This window comes from Dromaius novaehollandiae, chromosome 5, assembly GCF_036370855.1.
Source record: "Dromaius novaehollandiae isolate bDroNov1 chromosome 5, bDroNov1.hap1, whole genome shotgun sequence".
NCBI classification, from domain to species: domain Eukaryota; kingdom Metazoa; phylum Chordata; class Aves; order Casuariiformes; family Dromaiidae; genus Dromaius; species Dromaius novaehollandiae.
This window is the reverse complement of record NC_088102.1, coordinates 60,032,648-60,058,221: the sequence shown is the minus strand read 5'-3', so window position 1 is coordinate 60,058,221 and position 25,574 is coordinate 60,032,648. Positions and strand designations below refer to the sequence as shown.

The 25,574-nt window shown below is 41.3% G+C and overlaps 2 protein-coding genes across 4 annotated transcripts in view; both read left to right on the top strand.

The window, feature by feature from the left end:
• The window catches only part of MICAL2 (microtubule associated monooxygenase, calponin and LIM domain containing 2), a 121,229-nt gene extending 109,312 nt beyond the window's left edge, over positions 1–11,917 (top strand). For all 3 annotated transcript variants that reach the window (XM_064512983.1, XM_064512984.1, XM_064512985.1), the window contains 3 exons: positions 5,155–5,254; positions 7,076–7,149; positions 8,445–11,917. In XM_064512983.1, the coding sequence (XP_064369053.1) occupies positions 5,155–5,254; positions 7,076–7,149; positions 8,445–8,629 (359 nt within the window). In that variant the 3' untranslated portion in view covers positions 8,630–11,917. The remainder of the gene's footprint in view (positions 1–5,154; positions 5,255–7,075; positions 7,150–8,444) is intronic.
• A 7,056-nt stretch (positions 11,918–18,973) lies between these two features.
• Positions 18,974–25,574, top strand: part of PARVA (parvin alpha) — a 69,477-nt gene continuing 62,876 nt past the window's right edge. Inside the window, exons 1-2 of the mRNA XM_064512982.1 lie at positions 18,974–18,991; positions 19,152–19,368. Coding sequence (XP_064369052.1) covers positions 19,233–19,368 — 136 coding nt within the window. The 5' untranslated portion in view covers positions 18,974–18,991; positions 19,152–19,232. The remainder of the gene's footprint in view (positions 18,992–19,151; positions 19,369–25,574) is intronic.

Sequence of the window (25,574 nt, the reverse complement as noted above, 5' to 3'; positions counted from 1 at the left end):
TCATTAATATGATTGCAGCCAGTGGCCAGGCTATAGCAACAGCAACGTGTAGCCACACGGCCCCGAACAGCACAGCTTTGCCCTTAGGGGTAGGAGATGACCGGGGTGCTGCTCTGGCCCCGGGTGAAGGCTAGATTTCCACTTGCATCAGCCCGTGTCCCGCAGGGCCAGGAGTACCGTGTGGCCATCCGGCATGGCCATGGTGCGGGGTCCGCGCAGAGCCAGGCGGGCGGCGGAGGGCGAGTGCCCACCGGACCCCTCTGCCGGAGATCGGCAAAGCCTCCTGCTTTCATGTCGGGCAGTTACACAGCACTGAAAACCTGGACGTGTTTTGGCACCTGATACTGTCATCTTAGCTAGGTAACCTGGCAAAGTCACTACGTGCTGTTTTTTTAAATATCTTTTTTTTTTTTTTTTTTTTTTTTTTTTTTTTTTTTTTTTTAAACAGTCATCACCATAATTCTAATGGTGAACTAACCACTTTAATGGTTAGGCAATAGTGTTTGTCCAAATTAAAAACAATAAGAACTTGTGTGTTTCTCCTATTTTTTAAATTATTTTTAACTGCTTTTATTAACAGCACTAACTTCTTTGAAATGTTATTTAAAAGACTAACATCACTTTTCTTTCTTATATGAAAACATAGTAAGTTATCAAATGGCACCTACTTTACCATCCTTAAGAATGTCTCCTTAAGAGACTTTGAGGATTTGGAGTGTTGGCTTTTTTTCCATTACTGTTGATCTGCAAAAGGATGTGGGTTTTTCTTAGATGCCGAAAATACGGAGGGTCAAGAGACTGCTAACTCTTGGGATAGATGCAGAATACGGGGATAAATGGCCTACAGCCACCTCTTGTTTCTGCTGTTTTGACAACCGTGTTTCCTAAAGAAGGCTGTCTGCCAAGAGATTGATGCTTCTCATTCTCTTCCCATCCTTAGTAATTGAATTGCCCTCATTAAGGTGAAAGTGCTATTTTTTCTCCTGTTGATTGTGTGTAGGTGGCCAGTTACAAATAAGACAGACACTGAAATGTAGGACGTTACTGTGGCTCAATAACATGTGGTGCGAAAGCATGAAGCCCCAAGTTTCTCAAAGCAGCCATCAAAATGCAAGTGCTTTGTTGCTTGTAACAACATATGTGTAATGATGCAGGAATCAGTGAGCTTAATATTCCATTCAACCTTTTTAAAAATAATGGCCATTATTGTTTAATGAATGACCAGTGCTTATTAGGTTAAGTTGTATTTAAGGAGGTCTGTGCTTATGTAATTCAAGTGATTTAATAGGTATTATTAAGGTAATTAGAAAGCGATCACAGTTCAGCAATAATATTGAGCTGCAAAGGTTGTGAATAACCAAATTTAGAGACAGGCCTGTCTTCAGTGACATTTACGCAACTCTCCTCTAATAATTATGTAAGCAGGCAATGAATGGCTCCTTTGTTAGTGGGAGTTATTCATTAGCTCCTGAACTGAATTAGAAGAGAACATGCGTGGGTGTGAAACAACTGCCATGAAGACTGATGAGCAAAATGAGGCTTTGATGATCTTCTAATTGTAGTGACAACAATTCATGCATTTAAAAAAAAGAAAAAAAAATAATATCAGTCCTGTGAATAATTTTTCATGCCCTTCATTCCCTTTATTCTGGTTCTAAATACCAAATAATAAATCATTAATGTACCACAGTTTTGTTTTCCATTGACATTTGTGGAGCCTTATAGAGATCTTCTGCCTACAAGAAAATACAAAAATAGAGATTTTAAAAACACATATTCCACTGAAATTAGCATAACTGATCAGTTGACTAAACAAATGATGAAGGATGATGGTAAAGAAGAAAATCTGTATTGAGAGAACATAAGAAATCCCTCCATGTTTTGGAAGATGAGCAAATATCTGCACATACTGCAGTTAGCTTTTGATTTCATATTTCAGTGATTCTTATGGTTTAGAACTTTCAAAAGGGATCAACTGAAAATTTGTATCAATGAGGAATGTGAGGGTTAGTCATTCCTAAAAGGGAGCAAACTCACAAAAATCCCCCTTTACCGTGTCACTGCTGTACGTGGGCATAGCGCAGTGTTATTCTGCAGAACGGGAGGTTGAGGTTTTGAGAACAGTATTCAGTACATATTCCTTTACAATCTACTATTCTCTCAAAAGTGGTGTATGTAGAAATACATATGCACATAATTAGAAGAATATCTGACTTTCAAATTGGATCTAAGCTAACAGAGACTTGGATAAAACAGAAGGTAAGTTGCTTAAGCAATGCTGTAACAAAAAGCCAACCTGGCTCACAAAACAAACTTAGGAATTGTCATCCATTTAACCTTTAAAAAGAGCTATCTTACCACAGTATGCAAAAGACTTCATTGCCTTGTTCTGCCTTTGGAAGGCATAAAGCACTCCATCAGACTTAAATAACATTATTAATAATAACAATCATTTTAAAAATGCCCCTAGGGACACTAGGAGGGGGAATTCTGTGGTATGGAAAAAGGAGGGGAAAAAAAAAAAGACTTTTTATTTCAGCTTCCACTGAGAGTTTTGCTAAAATAAGTGACATTTTTGCAAAGAGCGTTACTGTTTGCTTACCTCAATCAAATCACAATACGCTGTCTTTTATTAGAGATATAGAGATTTCAAAGTGTAAAGAGGAAATGTTAAAAGGAGTATTTTCACCCAATCAAGAAAGCAGCAAACGCAGGGAATAGCAATCCTCTGTGTATGTGCAGAACATACGCCTACCTGCAATAGCAATGTTTTTGTTGTCAGTAAGATAAATCAAATTTTGATTTTAACTTCTGGTGGTGGCATATGAAGCCCTAAGGCACTGAATACTAATATTGCATCCCTGCATTGAATCCATGAGAAGCTACCAATGCCATATCCGGTGACCACTGCTGATGGTCACTCTGACGGGACATTTTTTGTCACCGTTTGCTAAACTGGAACATCCCATAGAAGCACATGAGTTACTGCAAAGTTTTAATGGACTCGAGCAGAAATTGGGTTATTTTATTTTATTTTATTTTATTTTATTTGTTTGCCTTCTCCTGCTGCTTTGTCTCACGGTAATGCCAAATTGGGCTCAAACCCAGACTGGAGGTTGCAGGAGCTTCCCCGCGCCAGCATTAGTCCTTTCCTCAGTGCGGGGTCCCCAGGCACTTCCTCCTGCCCTGCTAACCTGGGCTTTCTCGACTGGCAGTGTCTAGTGAATGTGCGCAAATGGGCCGGGGATCGCAGATGTCGGACAGAATTTCCCTCCTGTTTTGGAAGACTGCTGAAGGGCTGCGTTGAGTGAGATAGTTGAAGGAGACAGGCTATAAGCTACTGTCCTTGAGTGGAGTCCAAATCCTGACTTTGACATTAAAGTGAGGGACGGCCAAAGCCATAGAGACAAGAGAAAAACTCCTGGGAGCTGTGGACAAAGTTCATTTCAAAATGACAACAGAAGGGCATCTGAGGCAGTGCTGCGTTGTGCAGGACTGCTGGCTCTCTCTTCAAATTTCAGAGCTCTCAGTCATCTGAAATAACAGTGTAGGCCTGTTAAAGCAGAAGAAATCACACCAGTCTCCATCCAAGCCATTAGAGAGAATGGACCAACTCATTTATGGAGATTTTTTTGTCTAGTTACCTGGTAGCATGACATAACGACTGAGGAAGAGAGCTGTATGCTTTTGTCTGCCAGTGGTGCCTCGCTGGTTTTGTCCCATGCCCTGCTGTCCCTGCTTCCGCGCAAGGCAGCGGCATGGGGGGGGTGGGCAACTGCCGCTCACCAGCGTGGGAGCACTGGACAGTTGTTGGTATTATGCTTCTGAAGGGGTCGGTCTGTCACCTTGCTTCTGGCTGTATGGCTGTGAAACAGTCGACATGCTGAAGGTACCGTAGGCATGTTTCTCCTGAACTACAGGAGGAAAGCTCCCGTCTGATGGCTGGGAGCTGCCGCGACACCGCAGGGTTGCTCACGCACAGCTGCTGGGTGAATGTAGCAAACTGGACTAAAGGAATTCTGTTGTTAGAAAAGATTATGAAGAATGGCTGGACACTGTGACAGTCCCCAGAACTTGCATAAATCTGGAGTAGAATAAGATGTCTGCAAGTTATCACTGTTTTGTGACAACAGACTGGGGATGGGTGCAGCAAACATTTTGGGAGGTGTGTTTCCAGTGCCATCACTACTACTGTAGTTCTCCATCAGCGCTGGGGAACGACAGCAAATGGTGATGCTTCGAGAAAAGCGAAAGAGCGGAAGTCCTGTAATCTGCTCTGACTTGTCACTTGAAAAAAACAAAACAAAACAAAACGGGGGTTCTTAATTGCCAAAGATTTTTATATGAGCTGCATTTTAGGAGCAGTGAAGGCTCTTGCCTGGTGAAAGAGGAATCTCTCCTCCTCTGCAACAAAGCGGAGTCAGGCTGCGAGCTCTCTGGGAGAGAGGCCACCTTTTGTTATGTGTCTGTATAGCGCCTACCGCAGTGATGCCCTCGCCTCCCGGTGCTACAAAAAAAACCCAATAATAATAGATCTTCCTGTGCTACAGCCTTTGCAGTCAGTCAAAGCAGATGCAGATTTAAAGGCCAGTTGGCAAATGAATGGGAATTTGTAGGGGATTTGGTTGTGCGTGTGGTGTCTACTGGGAGAAGGGACTAAGTTGACACTTGCCATCTTGATACTTACATCTTGAAGTCTGACTGTGTTAATGGGATAGCCATTTATATATATAATTCAGCTGCTGGAGCCCAGTAGCAACAAAGAAACTATGTTATCGAAAGCAGAACTAAAAGAAAGAAAGAAAGCACCCTTTAAAAAAGACTAGGGGCTCTGTGTGTGGGGGGGGGCGGGGAGGGAATAGAGACCTGCTAACTTCCAAAACAAAAGTGTTTTTAAGGGGGGATGGGTAGGGGAGGGATATTCTTTTTGCCAGCTTAAAATCTAATATATCTTTAACTACAATAAACTACAGCACTCAACCAAAAGTAGACAGGAATGTTACACAGGGCAATATTGATATAAGTTACATAGAGCAAAGAAATCTACATACGGCTTGCCTAGCCTTACAAATGAGGATCATTTAAAGTGAACTAAAGTAGCAAGAGCAGAGAGAGGAAACCCAATAAAGCACACTTACCTCTTATATTTTGCAGATTCAGGCACACAGGATGAAACTCAGATGCTGCATGAATGGTTTGAGCTGGTCCTGGAGAAGAATAAATTAATGCGTTATGAGTCTGAGCTCTTGATTATGTAAGTAAGGGCAAGGAGTAGTAGCATTAGCAGTAAATAAGTGGAGAGGAGAGGGGAAAAATGTGTTTGCATTAGATCTAAAGTTATGAGATTTTCCTCCTGATACATGTAGTTCCCGTCACTGAGCTGAGTTGCCACTTTGTTGTGCAGGGTGCCCCCACGCAGGGAATCCACACTTCTCCTTTTCACCTTGCTGGGTCCTGGAGTGAAATACTTACAAACTATTCTGAACATGGATTTTCAGTGGACCCTTCCTTGTCCTTCCCTTTCACAGTGGTTCAGCTATTTCAATCCTATAAGATACTGTGAAACACTGTTGCTTATGGATGCTCTGCCTTTCCCTAATGTGGTCTAATGAGCAGTTGAGCATTTTCTTCTGTGGAAGAAAAATAGTCTGACAGTTTATTTCAGGGGGGTTTTTTGGAGAAAAGATCTAGGAATTCACTACAGAAATGATACAACTGATACACCAAGCAAATAAAAACTGTCTCAGATGCTACTGTTTGCGGCTGATGGAAACACTACTGGCTGTAGCTCCCTCAACTCACCTCCTTGGAAATGTACTCAAAAGATAAGTGTAGGTGACTGCCAGCTCTTTTCTCCACACACCTTATTTCTGTGGCAGTGCGGGAAGGTGGTGGGAGCTCCAGCGGTCCAGGATTTCATCCTGGCACAGGCAGTCCGTGGCCATTTGTCGCTCCTGCGTTGCACAGCGAACTGCCCCGTGCTGCGTGTGGAAGAGCCGCCAACTGCTAGGAAGTCTGCTGATTTCTCCCAGCCGATGCTAATGCTGCTGGGGGACAAATCTTTCTGTTCCCCTCGGATTGTCCTTGGGCTTTGGTGCAGCAATGCTGCCTGCTAAAGCTGCCTGAAAAGGAGAGTCAAAGAGCAAAACCAGGCTGCTTTTACAGGACTGTTTTGGAAAACATACTGTTTTCTGTATGTATTCACAATTCCCCTTCCCGCGGAGCCACTCCTGTGCAGAGGGCCTAGCAGGATGCTTCATTTGTGGGAATGTTCGATCTGATTCAGAGTCATGTTTTTGGTACAACCAACAAAGCACAGCTGCACAAGAGCCTTCAATGTTGCAATGTCTGAGGGAGGTTCAGCTGATACATAATGCAAAAGGCGGTATTGGTACTTCTGGTATTGCTGGCACAGACAAAGTTTTTAGCCTTGACTGACTGTGAGGAGAAAATGCTGGATATACAAAATATACATACTCTTGGCTGTAATAATAGTAATATGTAAGTGTAAATATCTCTAGTAGAAATGACAGTAATGAAACTAGTAGTAATAGTAGTAGTGGGGATGGTAGTAATAAATAAGAGAGGATATCATGTCACCTATTTTCCATATTATTTTAGGTTAATAACAGCCACATAATACTCTTAAATGCTTAAAGTCTTGTGAGAGAAAAATTCTTTTTATAGAGCAGAGATAATGCTAAGAAAGAAACAGCTTCACAGTAATAGAGCAGCAGTGCTAATCATGAAAGAGGTATAAAACAAATCATTTTTAAAAAGAAAAAGGACAGAAGACCCAAGATCCAATTTATCAATCACCGAGGATTACTGCCTTGCAATTCTAAAACTCTTTGGATGTCTGACAGGTTAGAATTTTTTTTTATTATCAATTTTTGAAAATTTTGGCCAACTCTGATATGTTAGCATCATTAATTTTAAATAAAGTATATGTTTAAAATTCTAATAGCATGGGCAGCAGTAGCTGTGAAACGCAAGGCAGAGTTATGAGTTCTAGCTACACCCCTTTTGATCCTGATGCCAGCTTATGCTTTAATGTGCTTTTCATTGTACTCAGAGCCCAAGAACTAGAGCTGGAGGACCACCAGAGCAGGCTGGAACAGAAGCTGAGGGAGAAAATGGCCATCGACGGTAAGTCAGATGGGCGAGGATGTTAATCTCCCACAGCAGTCTCTGGCAGAGAGCATGCTCGCCTTGGAGAGGACCTGCCTGGCTGAGGCGGTTCCTTCTGAGCTGTTGTGCATGCACAGTGCAGCCAGCAAAATGCAGCGTGGGAGCTCTTCCCGTTTGCTTTTGTACCTCACAGTTCAGCCTTCTAGTGCCAATGTTTGTGCTAACCTGCCCGTTTGACGTGAAAGTAGGTCAAAAGCATTTGCACGTCTAATTCCACTGACTGCGCTGTGCAAGCAGCAACATCCAACTATCACATGAGGATGGGTAGCTATGGCAAGCAATGTCTTCAGTTGCCTATAAACAAATACCTTTATGTTAACAGAACACCTTTATGTTAACAACAGTGCAGTAAGATACTTGGAATTACAGTTTGGGCTGCTTCTTTCATTTGTTATTTGTTCTTCTATGAAAGACTTTAAATAAAACAGAAGATAGAAGATAGAACTAAAGGCAATAAGAACAATGTAATAAAAAGTCAAAATTACCTACTAAAGGCTGCTACAGCCTTCATTGACTCTGCAGCATGCAATAATCATCTTACTGAGTTATGTCTGACCAGAGAACATCCCATAGGAAGCTGTTCAATACCCTGAAATGACAAGTGTTTAAAACATCATGAATGAACATTAGGCCTGCTTTTTGAAACCTCTGTGTCCAAATGAAAGAAAGAAAAGAGAGTGTGGGAGGAGGAATGTAGGGGAGAGGGAGTGGTTAGGTACCACTGAATGCACCAAAACATCCTGTCGTGTTCCAAGCATGCAGATTATAAATGATTGTAGTTTTCAATGCTTTTCCTGACAAATGCTTTCATTTTCTTATGAGTTCTACATTTCATTGTCAGGCATGTCACCTTTTCCAAACTAAATTTAAAGTCCAGCCTAAATGCTATCACCTTCCATTTTACATCCCAGTGCAGTAATTGCTATCTGCAATGTAGCATTGCAATTATGCTGTAATCTTTAGGCAACCGTTATACATGTTTTTATAAATAAGTAGTGTTCTTCCTATCACTTCCACAGTGTAAGCTTTGCTAAATGATCTACTGTAAACATTAGGGGCCTTAATGGTCAACTTTAAACGTCCCAAATGCAGAAGAAATTATCCCTGAACTGCAGCATTAAAAATGTTTAACTGCTATTGACTTCATTTCTTGTTGAATATAATATTAATTCAAGCTGTACACCAGCAGTTAAAATGCAAAGCATAACAACATAGTGATCTGGATTCTAACCTCTTGTTTTGTGATCTCTTAGAGAGCCTTAAAGATGAGATGGATCTGAATGAGGAGGATGAAATTTTTACTGAGATGATGAAAGTGGTCGAACAAAGGGACAAACTCATGTCTACCTTAGAAGAACAGAGAGTGAAAGAAAAAGCAGAAGACCAGCACTTTGAAAACTTTGTATTATCTAGGGGCTATCAGCTGAGCAGGATTTAAACAGCCACGTGCAAATAAATGGAATTTCAGCAATATTCATAATCATGGAGATAGTCTTCTGTAAAATGAAGGAATTCAAATTTAAATTAAGTTTATTTGGAAAACATGCTATTTTTTTATTGAAAGCTTCTAAGTAGTTTGTTTGCTCTCACTTGAGTCAGTCTAGCCTCACAGAGTAAGTTCCAGCAATAAATATCTATACCTCACTATCAACTTAAAAGGTCACAAGGATAGAGAATGGGATTGAATTCACCTTTCTGATGGGCATCATGTTCTGTGAAAGTGAAATAGGAGCTCTGTTTTCTTGGAATCTTATTTTAATCCTGAGAATAGAGTTCACTAGAAACATGATGACATGACTTAGCATTTTTGCGATGGCATTATTTTCCATCCATTTATTTGAATTTGTATGTGGTTTTGGTAATATTTTGGCACAGCTGAGCCACAGTGAACTATTTAAAGGTCAGAAAGCAAGCATCCTACATAAAAATAAGGTTATTTTTTATTTCTGGTGGAGGAAGGATCTTTTGACTAATAACTGCATATATTATAAGTAATCAGAACTACTGTAAATGCAATGTCAGAAATTAATTTTTTCTAGGTATTTGTAAGTTTTAGCTCACTGTATATTTTTGAACAAGAAGATAATGCAATATTAAATCCCTACGTTTTGTAAAATGATAAGGGAATATCAAAGAGGGGGCTACCCTTAAAAGACTCTTAAAAGCTCAAAAAAGCTATTGTATGTTACAGATTAAGGTCATCCCTAAAATATACTGAATAACGTTTTAAAAACAACAATCCAGAACTGATTAGTATTTGTAGGGTATGCTTTATAATTAGCATGCTTGGTAATATGTGTCACAAACAGTATCATAGGGTACCATGAGTGGTGTAGCAGTTAGAGGTCTCTTGGACAATAATTCCACAAAAGCATGGCAAAAAATGTTGAGTTTTGTAATGCCAACATTGGATAGAAAATTTTGTGGTTATATTTGAAGTGTGTTTATATTGCTGCTCAAGAGGAATGTACATGTCTTTTGTCTTTTTTTGTCTTTTTTTTTTTTTTTTTTTAACTTAGAGGAAGTATCTCCTATCTACATGCATCTCCTACATGCATTTATAGGCATTGGCACCACAGATGTGCAAAAATTCTCTTTACTATTCAGCACTTTGTAAGTGCTTTCTTAAATCTGAGATAATTCTGCAATTTAAGATTGGTGGTGGTCCCAGCTGAGTTTATGATCCACTACATTTTCAAACTTAAAAAGAAAAAAAAGAGAGAGAGAGAGAGAGAGAGAGAGAGAGAGGGAGAGAGAGACTGAAAGACTGTTTCTTTTTTTCTTTTTGACTATTATTTTACCTGACGCTCTGACTGAGAAGATTTGATGTTCTCATTGCTTCATGAATGGTGCTTATTTGCTACAGGTGCCTATCGCAGCCAAAGCTAGAAGAGTTCTTCTTACAAAAGGTTTAAGCTAAAACCTCTTGGTGACTACTTGTAGGGGAACAGACACACTGGATCCTGTCACAGTAGTTTATGAATGCTCTTAAGTTTCTGATGTATTGTAAGAAACTGAAAACTTAATTTTAAAGATAAAACCAAAATTTTTACACTTGTCCACAGATAAATAATATACCTCTATTGGTGAAAGGAAGATACTGTTGTTCTACAATATTTATGTATTTATATTTATTTATTAGACTGTTTAAAGGGAATAAGCATCTGGTTATATTTTATACTTTGGGTGTTGTCTCTGATTTTGATAAACAAAAATGTATTTCTGAAAGGTACGTATAGGTATGCTGTGCCTCATAGAGTAGATAGTTTTATCAATCCAGTAAGTAATTGGGAGCAAAATATAAATTAAGGTTTAAACAACATTCTCAATTACTATAAACCTGAAGGAATATCCTTATGTCATAGTATGTAGGGGTTTAATTATATGATTTGTCTTTTTTCACAGTGGAAAGACACAGCAGAATCCCTGAATGGGTTCCAGAATTACCCTCTGCCATCTTTTTCTGTCATTCATATGCAGATCATACTTGATCGTTAGCTTATATTTTTATTGAGATGGATTGCAGTGATTGATTTTTAAATTAGCTCTATTACTTAAGATTGACACAAAGTAGGAGCAGACAGGACAGCAATACACACTTTAATTTTCTCTGAAATCTGCTGGCATTTCTAGTGTTGTAAAGAAATTTTCTGGATTTTATCACTGTACCAGAAGCCTCATGTAATCCAGTAAAATAATAGTGTCTAGAATATCTCTCATTCTGCTGTAGAAAACGGAGATTCGTAATGCTTTCAAGGTCATTTTTTAAATTTGTAAGCAGACTTTTTTTTCTTAGTGCTTTGCATGGGAGGGGAATTCAGCACAGCTACCTCCAGCTATATCAGCAAAGGATGTTTTCTTCAGTTCAGCTTTTCGATTAAAAAAGTCCCTTCATCTTAGTCAGTGTTGCTGGCCTCCAAAGAGGAGGAGGAGGAGGAAGGGCAACGTGGGGACATGGCGCAATGCGTGCGTTGTGCAGGGACGTGGTGTGACTTTGGGTACACTGGCCTGAGATTTCCATTCCTGCAGATACCTGCTCTGCTGTTAAACCAGGTGGCAAAGAGGTGTGAACAGACGCTTTCCTTTTAGCTGCAAAGGTGTCAGTCCCTGAGAGTATTAAAGGCAACAGCAACTGAGGGCTATCACCATTTGATGGACCCCCCCAGAACATTGTCTGTTTAAAAAGTTACTTTCTTGTATGATATGTGGTAATAACACGTGCACCACCCAAAATTGCAGGTCTCGTGTGTGTGTCTGTGGGCTCTTGGGTGGAAAATCCTGCCTAGCTACTGTTGTCCTTACTGATACTAATGTACTCAAAAGATTTGATCCAAAAATGAACTGTACAAGTGACTTCAGAGAAGAATAAACTCTAGGTACTTTAAAGTAGGTCTTTGCACATTGTGAGAGTAGAGGAGGAGGGAAAAAGAGAAGCTATGTGCACTGTTCACAGCTCAGTTTAATATGGCTGGCTTGTGTTAGAAATGTATTTAAACAAATATGTTTGGCTATGAGTGTTCTTGCCGTTCAATCTTTTCTGTAAATTGACTCACTAACTTATAAGGGATTTGTTGATTTTTAAATCCTTGTCACTATTTTTTAAATCCTTGGCACTGTTATTGCTGGGTATAATATGATGTGCTACAACATATTGGCTGTGTCTAAACTGACTGGATGTGAGTAGTTTTGTATCTGAAGAAATAAAATTGTATCTCGCTCTCTGAAATCCCCGAGTCATTTCTGCAATGATTTCCTACCTCCAATATCTGCAGTGCCATAATGTGTGTCTAGGAAAGAGCAGTAGGTAAGAAATTATACCATTTTTAAAATTCATATACTGGTAGGTAAATTACACTGTCTCACTTTGCACTTCGTATCTTGGAAATACTGGTGCTCTGCTGCTAGACAGTATTCAACTCGACCGTTAACAAGGAAATGCAAACCCCATGAGATCAACAGCTTCTTTTAATTTCTGACATAGGAATTCACCACCTAATTTCCTTAGACATGACATGCAAACTAACAGCTCCTTGAGTTGAAGGAAAAGGGCCACCGCACAGATCAAGAATTGGTGAGGAAAACCTCAATTGCTAATTTTCACATTCCACCAACTTTACTTCTGCTAGGCTCTCTCTTAATCTGTTGTTTTCTACCAGTGGGACAGACTCGCAGAGCAAGACAGCGTGCTGCCGGAGAAGAGATAAGTGAGATTTCGGCTTACGCTAGCCCCTGTGCCATTGTCCCCTGTGCAATGATTCTGAACTGATGGATGCTTCCCTCCTCTTTGGATGACAGATGGACGGCAGCTGCTCTTCTAAGGTCCAGGTAATTTCTGTCACAGTTGAGCTGAGGTTTTTCTTCTACTGTCATGTCCTTGTCCTTCTACCGGACAGGCACAGTAGTGATTCTGCTGATAATCTACTCGTAAGTTCTCAGGGCTGCAGAGGAATCACCCACCCGCCTGGTTATTGGAAGTAATATGACAAACTTTTACACATGTCCGTGTGTAAAGTTTTGCAGTCCTGCTGACTTCTCGGCCAGCTGGTTGGCAGCTGGGGGGGCTTGGCTGGCCCAGCAGCGCAATATGGGTAGGAATGGGTCTCTATGGGAATTTACTGAGTCTCCTCTATTATTCACCCTCTCTGACTCCCTCTGAAAGATCATGGCTCTAAAGAAAGCCAATTGGATAACAAGTTCAAGAAAAAGATTTTGTAAGCCATCATGTGTCTTAAGATCAGTCCATTTGCCCCCAAGGTAACAGAACACCTCACTGATTTTAAGGGTATTTGGCCAGATTTCTCTCGGTGCATGCAACAAACTTAACAGACTTATGTCCTGCAACCACTGTTGTCAAACCTAATGCAGGCAGCATATGTGATTTCAACTAAATTTGATTTTAGTTTAGCAGTTTCCTTCCAAAAAGATATACTCTGTTTTTTTTCCTGCTTAAGCATGTAACAGGATGTGGCTTAGCAGATTGGACATTCTGTCTATCTTTTAAGCCCTTGCTACTGTTGAGATCTAAAGCTGTTTGCTGAATTTTTGAGGGACTATACAGTTATTTGCATAGTATGGCGCGGTGGGTTTGCCATATTAGTATGTGAATACTGTCACTGCAATCTTAATGGCAGTCATGGTATCTCCTGAATCTGGAGATGCCTGACAAATACCTTGTGATGAGTAATGTATTCATTGGATTTCATCTACATCTGTTTGCCTAATATTTACGAACAACTTGTCTTTTTCTCACGTGGTTTCTTCTGCTGATTCTGATGAACTATGGCAAGAGATTTCATGGCCCTGTGTGCCAGCAAGGCACTGGCTAGAATAGTCACGATATACAGATGTACAAGAGAAGGGCATTTCTTGCAAATGCAAAAGCTTATTAAGAAATAAACATGATCCTAATTTTTCTAAAACTATCTCAACAAGTCCAGATGTAAATTCATGTAAACCTGGCCTAGTATTTATAAAAACTGATTGGCAGAATTACTTACTACCAGAAGCAGTAAATGCCATGTTGATGTTCTTGTCTCAATGAAAAATTTCAAAACCACTTTCCTCCCATTGAAACTTTCCAAATAACTGATCTCTCTCTGTGATCTGTATATATACTATGTCATCTTTTGTCTTTCACCTACAGTTTTCTTCACTGAGTCTTTGCCTAAACTTTTCGGGGCCCTAATGTGCAATATAAAAACATATTGTACTTTTGAAGCATCTGGTTGGAGATACTCTAATACTTCTATGAAACTCTATATTAATGAAGAATATATTTATTATTTATTATACTATTTATTTTTTTCTAGTAGAAGATTCTTACCCCAAAGAAGATACAAGTTATTTGGAAATCATAGCTCAGTTTTAAACTCAAGCATAAGCATGTTTAATCTTAAACACACTTTGCACACTGGAAACAAACTTATCTTCCAGTGTGAGTTTTAGATGATGGTGGCTATGAAAATTTGGAGCCCTGCTACCCGATAGCAATACTTTCTGCTGTTATAATGTAGCCCCCACTGGGATGATCAGTCAACCCTGAGCCTGCTTTATAGGGGCTGAAATCATATGCAGCAAGGTCCTATGGGCTAAGTAACCAGCCTTGTGTTGGTATGGGACAGGAGATGTGGCTGTGCAGACCACCAGCCAGGCAATACACTATGCTATGGTCTGCTCCTGGCACGGCCTCTCCCAGCATGGTACAGAAGTGGCCACCGCACATAGCCGTGCCAAGAAGAGCGGGGCTTCATGGTGAAATCCAAAAACACTTTCTTGAAGTACAAGCCTGAAGATAGCTCATGCCTCTCAACTTCTGGGGGTGCCACCAGAGGAGGCTGCAAGGTGTTGGGTCCCCAGAGGGGTACAGGTACTTGGCATGTCTGGTTCATGGATACACGCATCCGGGTCCTGTGAGAGCTGTTACTTCCAGAGACCTTTCGGTGCTCTCAGGAAAAGAAATCACAGAGATGCTGGGGTGTTGTCTTTCAGTGGGATGCAGGTGAGCAGGTAATATTGCTCAGCCACCCAGTGGAGCACAGACAGCTGCTCCCTGGATGACAGATGGGGCTGGTGCTACTGTGTCTGACAGATATGAGAAAGCAGAGGAAAGCTTGTGGCACTGCACTGGGCAGTGTGAGTTGCCAGTGCTGTAAAAGAGAGTTTTTGGGAGGAGCAAGAGCAAGGAGCCTTTGTACTTGCCTCAATTGCTTATTGCCAAACCTCTGGCTGGGTACATGGGAAAGGGAAAAGCATACCAAAGCTCTTATTTACCAGTGTCCTAAATCTTAATAGCCTCTCTCTTTTGAATCCCAATCAAAAATAGATATTAAACAGCCACAAAGTAGCCTGTGAGGAAATTCCTTTTTCTGTAAGTATCCTCTTTTAATGTGCTGTTAACTATTAGTCTGGGGGATAGGGATGTGAATGTTCAACAGTTAACTACATGGAATTGGCAGGTCAGAAGATGGTTGACTGCAAACATTTAGAAAAATGTAAAGGGTAGACTTTGGTCTAATTCTGTTCTTTCCGAAGTCAGTGAAGAGTCTTACTGTACGCAATTACAGCAATAGCAGTAGAGTAATAGAGTATTTTTGAAAATTCCACTGTTACTGTTTAAACGACCAAAGGTTCAAACTGCTAGAGCAGAGGTGTACTTTGGAGAAAAATGTTGAACTCCAGATCAAGAAGAATCAATAACTTATTGCATGGCCTTAACCAGCTTGGCTTAAACTTGTGTAATAACAGAAGAAATACTTTGAAAACCAGATACGACATCAGGGCTGACCTGTCTCCCATGAGTCAGCTATCTCAGACTATAAGTATATGGTATTCTTTCAGCTGCTGCAGTGCTCATTTTTATTAGCCTAGACCATGACTGGTATATTATGTATTCTGCCTCTTCCACCTCATTCAGGAAGTAATATTCTATTCATGATCACTCTGAGTTCTGTAGTAAAAGAAATAAAAAACAGGCGTGCACAGACGGATATGAAGGTGAGTAAGAATGCATTTGAAGTATATGGTTTAGCCTTCTTTATTGACTGGCAAAAGTATGTATGTGATCAGGATACAACTAATTTGAGCTACTGGTTGGATCATCTGCAGGAACAAAATGCTGACAGAGAGCATGGTGAGAGCTCTGATCGTCTGCTCCAGATTTCTATATGCCAGATGCAGTGAGGCCAGCCTGAATGACAACCTGCTGACTATTGTGTCTGGTGCACGGGATCACAGAGCATGATCGTGAAAGTATTCAGTTATTAAATGTAAAGCAGAGCAAAAACCTAGCCACACAAAAATCTCCACCAAATTTACGTTACTGCAGCTTTTATTTGTGGTTGAAATATTATATAAATAGGAACTTGGTATTTAAAATCAACATTTGTACATCCACCATAATTTAGACTTTGTGTGTACCTATATGGCCTTTTGTGCTGAATGCAATATTAATTTAAGGTCATGTGCATATATATTCCTAGATCAAAAGAAAAAAGTAGCGTATGTAGTTGTAAATTTAAGATACAGGAAAAAAAATGTCGTTACTATTCTCAAAGAGAATCATCACAAGTGGAAAAATCCTGCAATAACGTTATACCTAAGAGAACTGCAAATAAATTCAGAAAGAAGCCCATAAAGAACACAGCAAACTTAAGTCTGTCTGTTGCAGTGACCTCTTAGCTTAACTACTCAAGGCATTGCAGTATTTCTGTTCCCAAATCAAATTAAGTTATTTTTAAAATGCACATTGAGTTTCCTTTAAAATATATTCTCTCCTTGTGATGTTAAACCCTTACCCATAGCTCATGAGGGTATTAAATAAGTAATATTACATTTGATATCTAATTTATATATGCTGAATATAAAAAAAAGTATGAAACAAAATTGACAAAAGATACTAGGACTTTTAAGTTATTTGGTGTGTGACCTGGCAAATGCATGCTGAGTTCTGATTTTCCCATACTGTATTACCCAGTGCACATAACTGTCTGCGAAATATCTAGTTTGTTCTTTTTGCATTTTATACAAGACTTAATGGCACAAAAGCAAGCAAACTTGTTTGCTAAAATGCTTTCTTCTCTGCTGTCACCACAAAATCCTAAATTGACATCCGTGTGTAGTCATCTGGGTCCAAAGTTGTGTCATTGCTCTATTTATAAATGCTGCAGATTCACATGTATATATAGAAAGGACTTGACATGATTATTTTGCTTTCTTTTAAAATTATCTTTCATTATTTTTAGAAAACTGTTCAGAACTGTTCATATCCTAATCCAGACAGTGCATGAATAGCACTTCTCAAGAGAGTAATGTGTGAAATTATGAAGATTCTGCAGACAAAATCCAAACACACAATCAGTGTTAGAAGCCAGAGATGGCAAACCTAAGGAAATGTGAGATTCTCTCACTGCCTTGGGTTCATTCCTGTTTTTAAATAATGATGGTATGGGTGAATAAAATTATTCTCTAGGGCATATACTAACTGCATACAACAAATACTCATTGATGTCTATCCCTCATCAGATAACCATTGTTACTGGCTTGTAAAAACAACAATTATTAGCTGATTTAGAAATATCCTCATGGTAATTTCATTTCTCTTATTATGTCTAATGGATAGCTAGATATTTGCATGAAGTGTGTGTGGCTTTTTGCCTAAATTGTTAATCGAGTGATTAAATGGGAAGTGAAAGTAGTACATCCACACGACATTAATGCTGTTCTAGTCCTAGGTGTCTCCTGAACCAAGTACCAGTCACAGCAAGTTACCTCTTTTAAATGTACTTTTCTCTTAAACTACTCATCTGCAGATCAACAGAAGATTGGAACAGGCAATAGTTTCTCATGCAAACTAACCTTTCTTTCACTTTTTTTTTTATAAAGGTTTGACTAAAACAGTAGGTTTCTTTCGCAGAAACATGATGCCTACCTCTGATGACAGATGTAATGGAAACCTTACAGAGACAACCTGCTTCGCAGAATTTACTCAAGGCTGAAGTGTATGTGGTAACTTGCACTCGAACCCGCTTAAAATTATTTAGTGACAGTTTATTAATGGATTAATTCTTTCCATTCTGACGGTGTTGATCATACAGTGTAGAAATATCTGCCTGCAGATGTGACAACTCCTTCCAGAGTGGTCATCTAGGAATATTTACTGAGAAATTCAAGACATGTGAGCCCTGGGCCTGCCTCTCTAGACCCACATTTAACTTTTGGCCCCTGAGGCTTGTGCGTGCGGTCGGGTATATGACAGCCTAGGGCGAGTATGTCCGCAGCGCGAGTCGGATGGGCCCAGCACCACCCTTGTGCTGCCCCCGAGCACCGAGGTCCCTCTGGCTGCCCCGGGCCGAGCCGGGTGGGGAGGCAGCTTTACAGCCCTCCTTGGCTGCCCTCCTTGTGCCCAGTCCGGCTCCCCCCTGCCTCACTGGGCAGGGGAGCTTGTGGAGCAGCCCCGGGGGGCGGGGGGGGGGGGGGTGACTTTGCCTGAATGAGGCTATGTTTAACCGTGGGGGAGGAGGGGGGATGACGACGGTGCAGCTTTCCCCTGACAGAGAAATCCTTCCTCCAGTGCCTGAGGCAGCCCAGACTGCCAGGTAGCCAAAATGTGGCCCCTGGCGGAAAGCCCTGAGCAGCCTTGAGCAGAGCAGGCTCGGGTTGGGCTGTGGGGTGGTGGGGGGACAACAGCGCTGGGGGGCCGTTGGGCTGTGGGGTGGTGGGGGGACTACAGGGCTGGGGGGCCGTTGGGCTGTGGGGGGCCAGGGGAGACCAGAGGGCTGTGGGGGCCGTTGGGCTGTGTGGGGGGGGAGCAGGGGGGTCGTTGGGCTGCGGGGGCTGTTGTGATCTGGGGGTGGGAGGGGCTGTTGGGGTAAACGGCTCGGAGGGATTGCGGGAGCCGTTGGGGTAAACGGCGCGAGCGGGCAGGGGGAGCCGTTGGACGGTGGGAGCCGTTGGGGTAAACGGCGCGAGCAGGCAGGGGGAGCCGTTGGGGTAAACGGCGCGAGCAGGCAGGGGGAGCCGTTGGACGGTGGGAGCCGTTGGGGTAAACGGCGCGAGCAGGCAGGGGGAGCCGTTGGACGGTGGGAGCCGTTGGGGTAAACGGCGCGAGCAGGCAGGGGGAGCCGTTGGGGTAAACGGCGCGAGCAGGCAGGGGGAGCCGTTGGACGGTGGGAGCCGTTGGGGTAAACGGCGCGAGCAGGCAGGGGGAGCCGTTGGGGTAAATGGCGCGAGCGGGCAGTGGGAGCCGTTGGGGTAAACGGCGCGGGCGGGCTGCGGGAGCCGTTGGGCAGTGGGAGCCGTTGAGGTAAACGGCGCGGGCCGGGCGAGGCGAGGGCAGCGCGGCCCTCCCCGGCGGGCGCGGAGCGAGCGGGAGGGCGGGCAGGAGGGAGGGAAGGAGAGGGAGAGCGGGAGAGAGCGGAGCAGGAGCTGCCTCAAATGCCTGAAATAATTCCGCTTCCGTTTAGAGCCGGGACCAGCCTCCCGCTTCGCCTGGGCTTCAAACCTGTCTCCCTTCATCCCTGAGCGGCGGCGGTGCTGGGACCACCATGGCAACCTCCCCCCAGAAGTCCCCGTCTTCCCCCAAATCCCCCACCCCCAAATCGCCCCCGTCCAGAAAGAAAGATGACTCCTTCCTGGGCAAACTTGGCGGCACGCTGGCAAGGAGGAAAAAAGCCAAAGAAGGTAAAAATTACAGGTTTGCACGTTTCCTGGGAGTTACCTTAAAATGGGGGGGGGGGGAGGAGGAGACTGGGGGAGAGGAAAAGGCTCTGGGGAGCGGGAGGAAGGGGCTGACTGGGGGAGGATGTGTGGGGTGGGCAGGCGAGCAGCGAGGGAGGAGCGCGCTGCCTTGCCCCCGGCTTCGCCGGGGCCGGGTGCGGGGCCCGGCGGCCGGCGGCGCCGCTCGCCCTGCCCGCGCCTCACGGCAGGGAAACACGGGGGCCGAGCGCCGCCTCTCCCCCGCCGCGCCGCCGCCAGCCGCCGCGCCGCGGGCCGCGGGGGTGCGGCGGGCGCGGCCCGGAAAGTCGCGGCCGGCGCGGCTCGGCCTGGCGCGGCCCGGCGGCCTGAGCGCGGTGCCCTGCGGGCGGGGCGGGCGTCGCCGGGCCCGGGGCGCGAGCCGGGCAGGGGTCTGGGTGCCGGGGTGCGCTGGGAACAAAAGTGGGACGCCGCAATGGAGAGGCAGCGCCTCAAAAGCCGCTGCGGGTCGGCGGCGGCGGTGCGAGTGCCGCGGGCCCCGCCAGGCGCGCCGTGGTGTCCTGCGGCTCGCCGAAGCCGGGCGAGGAGAGGTCCTCTCTGGCTGGGTGGACGTGTGCGCCCCATGCGTCTTCCATGCCTCGGGGCCTGCTCGAGATTATCTACTTTTTAAAGTTGTGGTGCAAAAAAGAAAAAAAACCCTGAAGCTAAAGATGCTTATATCTTTTTGACTTGCAGTGTGTTGATATATATTGGTGTACGACATGCTGTCAACATGTCGCTCTGAGAGAATGGTCTAATTATATTTACTCTTTAAAGGTTTAAATTTTAACCCAATTATTCTTAGACTAAGCTGAAAACCTTTGCCTCATGGCAGTAGTCCTTTGAAGAATACTGAGCATGTACAAAGGTCTATGTCTTTGTCCGTACATGTGAATTAATATTCAGCCCCTACTGAATTTGCCTATTTAAAATCCCATGAGACAGAGGGTTGGAATTTAACCTCACTCACCCATCATTTTTGCAGCTGATGTTAATTTAAATATGACGCAAGTGAAGCTAGAGTAGCATCCACTTCAAAACAATTTTTTCAAGTAATGTTTATTATTATTAAGTGAGAAAAAGGGAGTTGCACTCAACAAACCCTGGTTTCTGATACATATGTGGACAGTGAAACTGGGCACAGTATTTCAGAATAGCACCAATGCTGTGGACAAGGATGGTAACACCTTACTTTGAAGATGTACCCCTCACCAAAGCTATCACATATATTCTTTCTGAGATGCACATCTTGTTTTTCTATTAAACACATGTGTGATTGTGCTCGCATTATTCAGCTTCTGTTGTTCATTGGAGATGGCCTAGGAGTTTATGAAACAGTAAATAGTGGTAAACTTTATTAGGGATCCACTTCCTTATGTTATTTACGTAAGAGCATTGATGAATGTTAGCAGCAATGGACTAGAAACAATTTTCTGTGATGAGTCTGTATTGTAGTTATGTTTTGAGACCTTTAACTTAGCCTATTTGTTGTAGATCTAGTATGTCCAGTATTAGTATCAGACGCTATTTTTATCAATGACATACAGTGTTATGTCAAAAATCCCCAGGAGTCTGTCACAGACAGCACAGTTACTTTTATCCACAATCTTGTAATTTTATTTAAAAAAAAAAGCATTCCATGAAATCATAGTTTTTGTCATTAATTCTGTACCTATATTAAATTTATTAAAATCTACACCTGCCGTTTCATTATCTCGTCAAGTTAATATTTACCCTTTTAACATTTTGGAACAACATTGATGTTGTCGTTGTCCTTTGTGTTTCCCAATTTCCTAAAGCTTATTAAAAAATAACCGGTTTGGAGATTTTTTTTATTTTTATTTTTTACTTTGAGTATTTTATAGTATTTCCTGATGGAGAAGAAATATTTCATTGATTTCTCCATAGCATCCTTCTTGGAAAGATCTTGGAAGATTCCAGTATTCATTCAGGTTCCTTAAAGACTCTATCTTTTATTTACTCGTCTCTTTTTTTGCATTGGAAGCATATATACTAGTGAGATCGATTCTTTTTTGAGCGCAGATTCAAATGGTAATGGCCTTAAAGCCAGGAATTTCTTACTCTTGAACCCTGTCCTCTTCACATCTCCTAATCTCTTCTCTCCTACAAATGAATGTGGGTCTGCATACTATTCATGAGCTGCCCTGTTTCTTGCAGGCTGTGATACATATGGCTTCCATCTTAAGTTGTGCTGTCAGAGTTTGTAGGACTCCAGGCATATTTGAAGTCAACCTACAGACTTCATATAGGAGATCGGATTGCTTGTGGGTCTAGCCTCTGTTCTTTGATTTTCCTGCTTTGAAAGACCTTTCTAATGGCAGGGTTACTACAGAGAAATGTCTCAGTGATAGGAGTGCACATGGTTATTCAACTGTTAACACACATAATACATTAGAAAAAGTTGAAGTATTTTTCATAGGGATTTGAAAATTTTTTTTTATTATTGGTCATATTTAGACCTTCAACTTTTGTAATCTAGAATGAGGTACTCTTGGATGGCACCTTTTCTCTTTCTTCACATTTTTTTCCAGAGCGTCTGGACCTGTTCTCTAATCTAGTCAGTCTGTTATGGATATCTACCTCATTTTGAATGTGGATGTCTACCCCATTACAAATGTGAACATTGATCTCTAGTTATTTAAGGTCCCTAAATACTAGAAATTGTTAGTAACTTTTTAGAAATAATGGTATTTTTGCTGCATAGGTCATGTATTTCCCCTTTTTATCTACCTAGCCTTGTGTTTTCTAATTTCAGTATGCTAGTCCACATACCGCATTTCGGTTATGTCAGTATTTCTTCATGAGTCAGCAATTCTGCTTATTCCAGTTTATTGTTGTTTTTAATGTATAGGCAATGGAACAAGTCTTGTTCCATTAGTCTTGTGCTTTGTGATTTTAATATGCTAGTAGAGTAAATCTACATACTGGATTTCAGCTATGTCAGTATTTCTTCATGAGTCAACAACTCTGCTTATTCCAGTTTATTACCATTAATGTATAGGTGGTGGAACAGGTATTGCTCTTTTAGATGAATGTAGACTATGCAGAAGATGCCTCTGTCATCCTAGTCTCCTGATCAACTGTGTTATGGGCCTGGCTGGTGTGCGCTATGGCGTTTTCCAACCTGCATGCCTTCAGGGATAACAGAGGGGATGTTGCAGCCACTCTGTTTTAGTCCTGCATTAAACCAGAGCATGTTCTGATTACACACCTGGAACCAAAAGCTTAGGAGCATACCTGGGTGGTAGACATTAGCTGTTGCTCAAGAAAGTCAGTGGAACTTGTGCTTTTAAGATAAATAAGGAACAACTGAAAATTTCCCTTCTTCTAGTTGGTGTATGCTCTGCTGTTACATAGAGGACAACAACTTACTGGTCATCTTTGGCCTTTTACCATATGGTCTAAAAGTTGGTGTTTCTAGATAATGCAAATATGTTTATCTGTTGTTTGGAACATACTCACAATGTTTTAATACTATTTGTATTATGTATCTAGACAACTGTTGTAGACAGTATATAATTATATATATTAGGTTTTGTATTTTTGCCATCAACAGCCATTTTGATCCCTATCAGAAGAGTATTTTTACACGTCACAACAACAGAGCCAGTGCCAGAATGCTTTACCAGATAAAAAGCCATTAAGCTCTGAAGTGATGATGGTACAGTCGCGCAAATTATTTCTAAAGAGTAAAATCTATGTAGTTTTACATGTAGTAAAAGTACTTTACAATACAATATAAAATGGATTTTTGGTAATACCTTTCATTTATATATAGCAAGCCCTTCCTTATGAATTTCAAAGTTCCTGGCAATGGTGATTATTCCATCCATGTTACAGATGAGAATATCGAGCGGTCTAGAAGTGAAGTGATTTCTCTAATAACACGGTACAAGTTGTTGGCAGAGCAGAGAATACATGCCCTACCAAAACAAAGAGAAGGTTGATCATCTGTTGTATAATATATATCTATTATATTTTATATGGTAACTATTATAATCTATATCAGAAGAGAACAAAGAGAATTACTTGAAAGACCATTACTTGATATATATCGCACATGGTGTAAACAGGGATTAGTCATACATTAAGATGTATGTTAATTTGCAAACTAAATTGTTACTAATTATTAGAGAATATTTATGAAATATAAAATTTGGGGGTGAGGAAGGCAAAGCTGCTTAGGTCATCTTCTGTCACACAGGGTTGTGGCCTGGATTCTATTTACAGTATCTCGTCGTCTTTGGTGTAATTCAAAGATGCAAGCGTTGTACTTTAGTCTTTCCCGTGAGGGCACGAACAGCTGCAACTTTAAATAGTGTATAAATTCTGTTAAAGGAACAACGATTAAGAACAAAAACTGCAAATGATTAGCTATGTTTCGAATTATTATAATTAGCTTTTTATCCAACAAAAATGGTGAGATAATACTAGAATATTTGATGGCCTCTTCACAAGTGAAATAACTATCATATGCAACAGTTAGCTTATTGTAAGATTCTGTCTCTTTCATTTCTGAGAAGTATTCAAAGATTAAGCTACCCTATATATGCCTTTGAAGGGTTCCAATCCTTATCTATCAAGAGGTAAGAACCATAGTGAAGCTAATTTTACTAGCCAAAGCCAACCATAAATTAAAAAAAAAATTGTAAGCTTCTCATAGTACTTCGTATTGCGTACTAAGCCTATGTTTATACACATGCAAGGAGAGAACAGAATGGCTTCTTGGGGGTGGGGGGTGTGTATTATGTTATCTTATGAATTTTTCATGGTGGGTTCATTAAGGTCACGTGTGATTGTCCTCCTTGAATTTTCCTGGCATGGCAATTATAGACATACAAATTTCACTCCTCATAATAGCTTACCTTACTGGAGGAGTTGGAACCTGACACTCTGATAAATCTGTGACACATTCAGAAACAGAGAGCAAAGTTCAGAATTGCTTAAATTGCATAGGAACAGATGGAAAACAGACAGCCTGGACCCATGAATTGGGTAGAGAGCAATTACTGCTCATTGTATGGGCTCAGTCAGTTTTCCAGTTGATATGACATCAATTTCAGTAATTTGAGTGCTCTTCTTCCTAGCTTATTTGGTGTTGATGGGCAAGAGAAGGAATGAATTTTCTTCTAGTTTCCACTTATATTTCTTTTTTATCTTTCGTATGTTTTGGTTTTATATCATTTCAGTATGTGAGGTCACAGTAGTCTGTATTTCTGTGTGTGTCTGAGGGAAAGTTATGTTAAAAGCACAAGATGTTGTAGATTTGCTATTTCTTGATAATTTGTTTCAATTTCTTTGTCTCTATTTTGTTGCCTAACACATTTCTAACAATAATACAAAAATTGTAACTACTATAAATTAAAAATAAGCATGGGGTGATGAGAGCTCTTCAGATGTTTTAAATAAAAAAAAATTTTCTTTAAGGAATCAGTGGCTAAAATGCCTTGTTGTGAGACTCACTGAAAGAGAGGTCATGCCTTGATCTGGCTTATATGCATTTTAGTGTGAAAGAAAAGTATTTCTTAGCATACGAAGAGTGTTCTGCTGAATTTTGAGATACTTGAATTATTTTCTTTGGACCTGTTTCTGCAACTTCTCTTTAAGTAGAGAATTGCACTGTAGATACAAGGGGATGTTTTTTGTAACAGTAGGACTTGTCTTTTGCTCATCTGTCTGTTTCTCATGTGAGAGATTCTAGACTAGCTTAAATGTTTTGCAAGTGTTTTGTTTTTTTGTTTGTTTTTTTTTAACTGCTGCTGTTTCCTGATGCTGTATTTACAATGCAAATGAAGTTGAAAGAGGAACTGCTCTGTTTTATGGATATTAGCAAATACGATGGTAATAACATATAGTACGAACAAAATAAATGGGTCCATGTATGCTAGTTTCATACTGGTGCTTCAGAGATACATACAGCATTTTCTATGAAGAAATGGATTGAGGTAGGCTTTATTATCACTCTTACATCAGTGGTTTTGAATTCTCATTTTTACTACAGCATATCTGTACATCAACACTAGGCCTTCTTGTGCCATTAGAATAGCTGAATAGTTGTTTTTGATGTCTGACATAACGTGCTTTACCTCCAATCTTAACGTGTAGCAACTGAAATGTGCTTATACTCTTCTTTC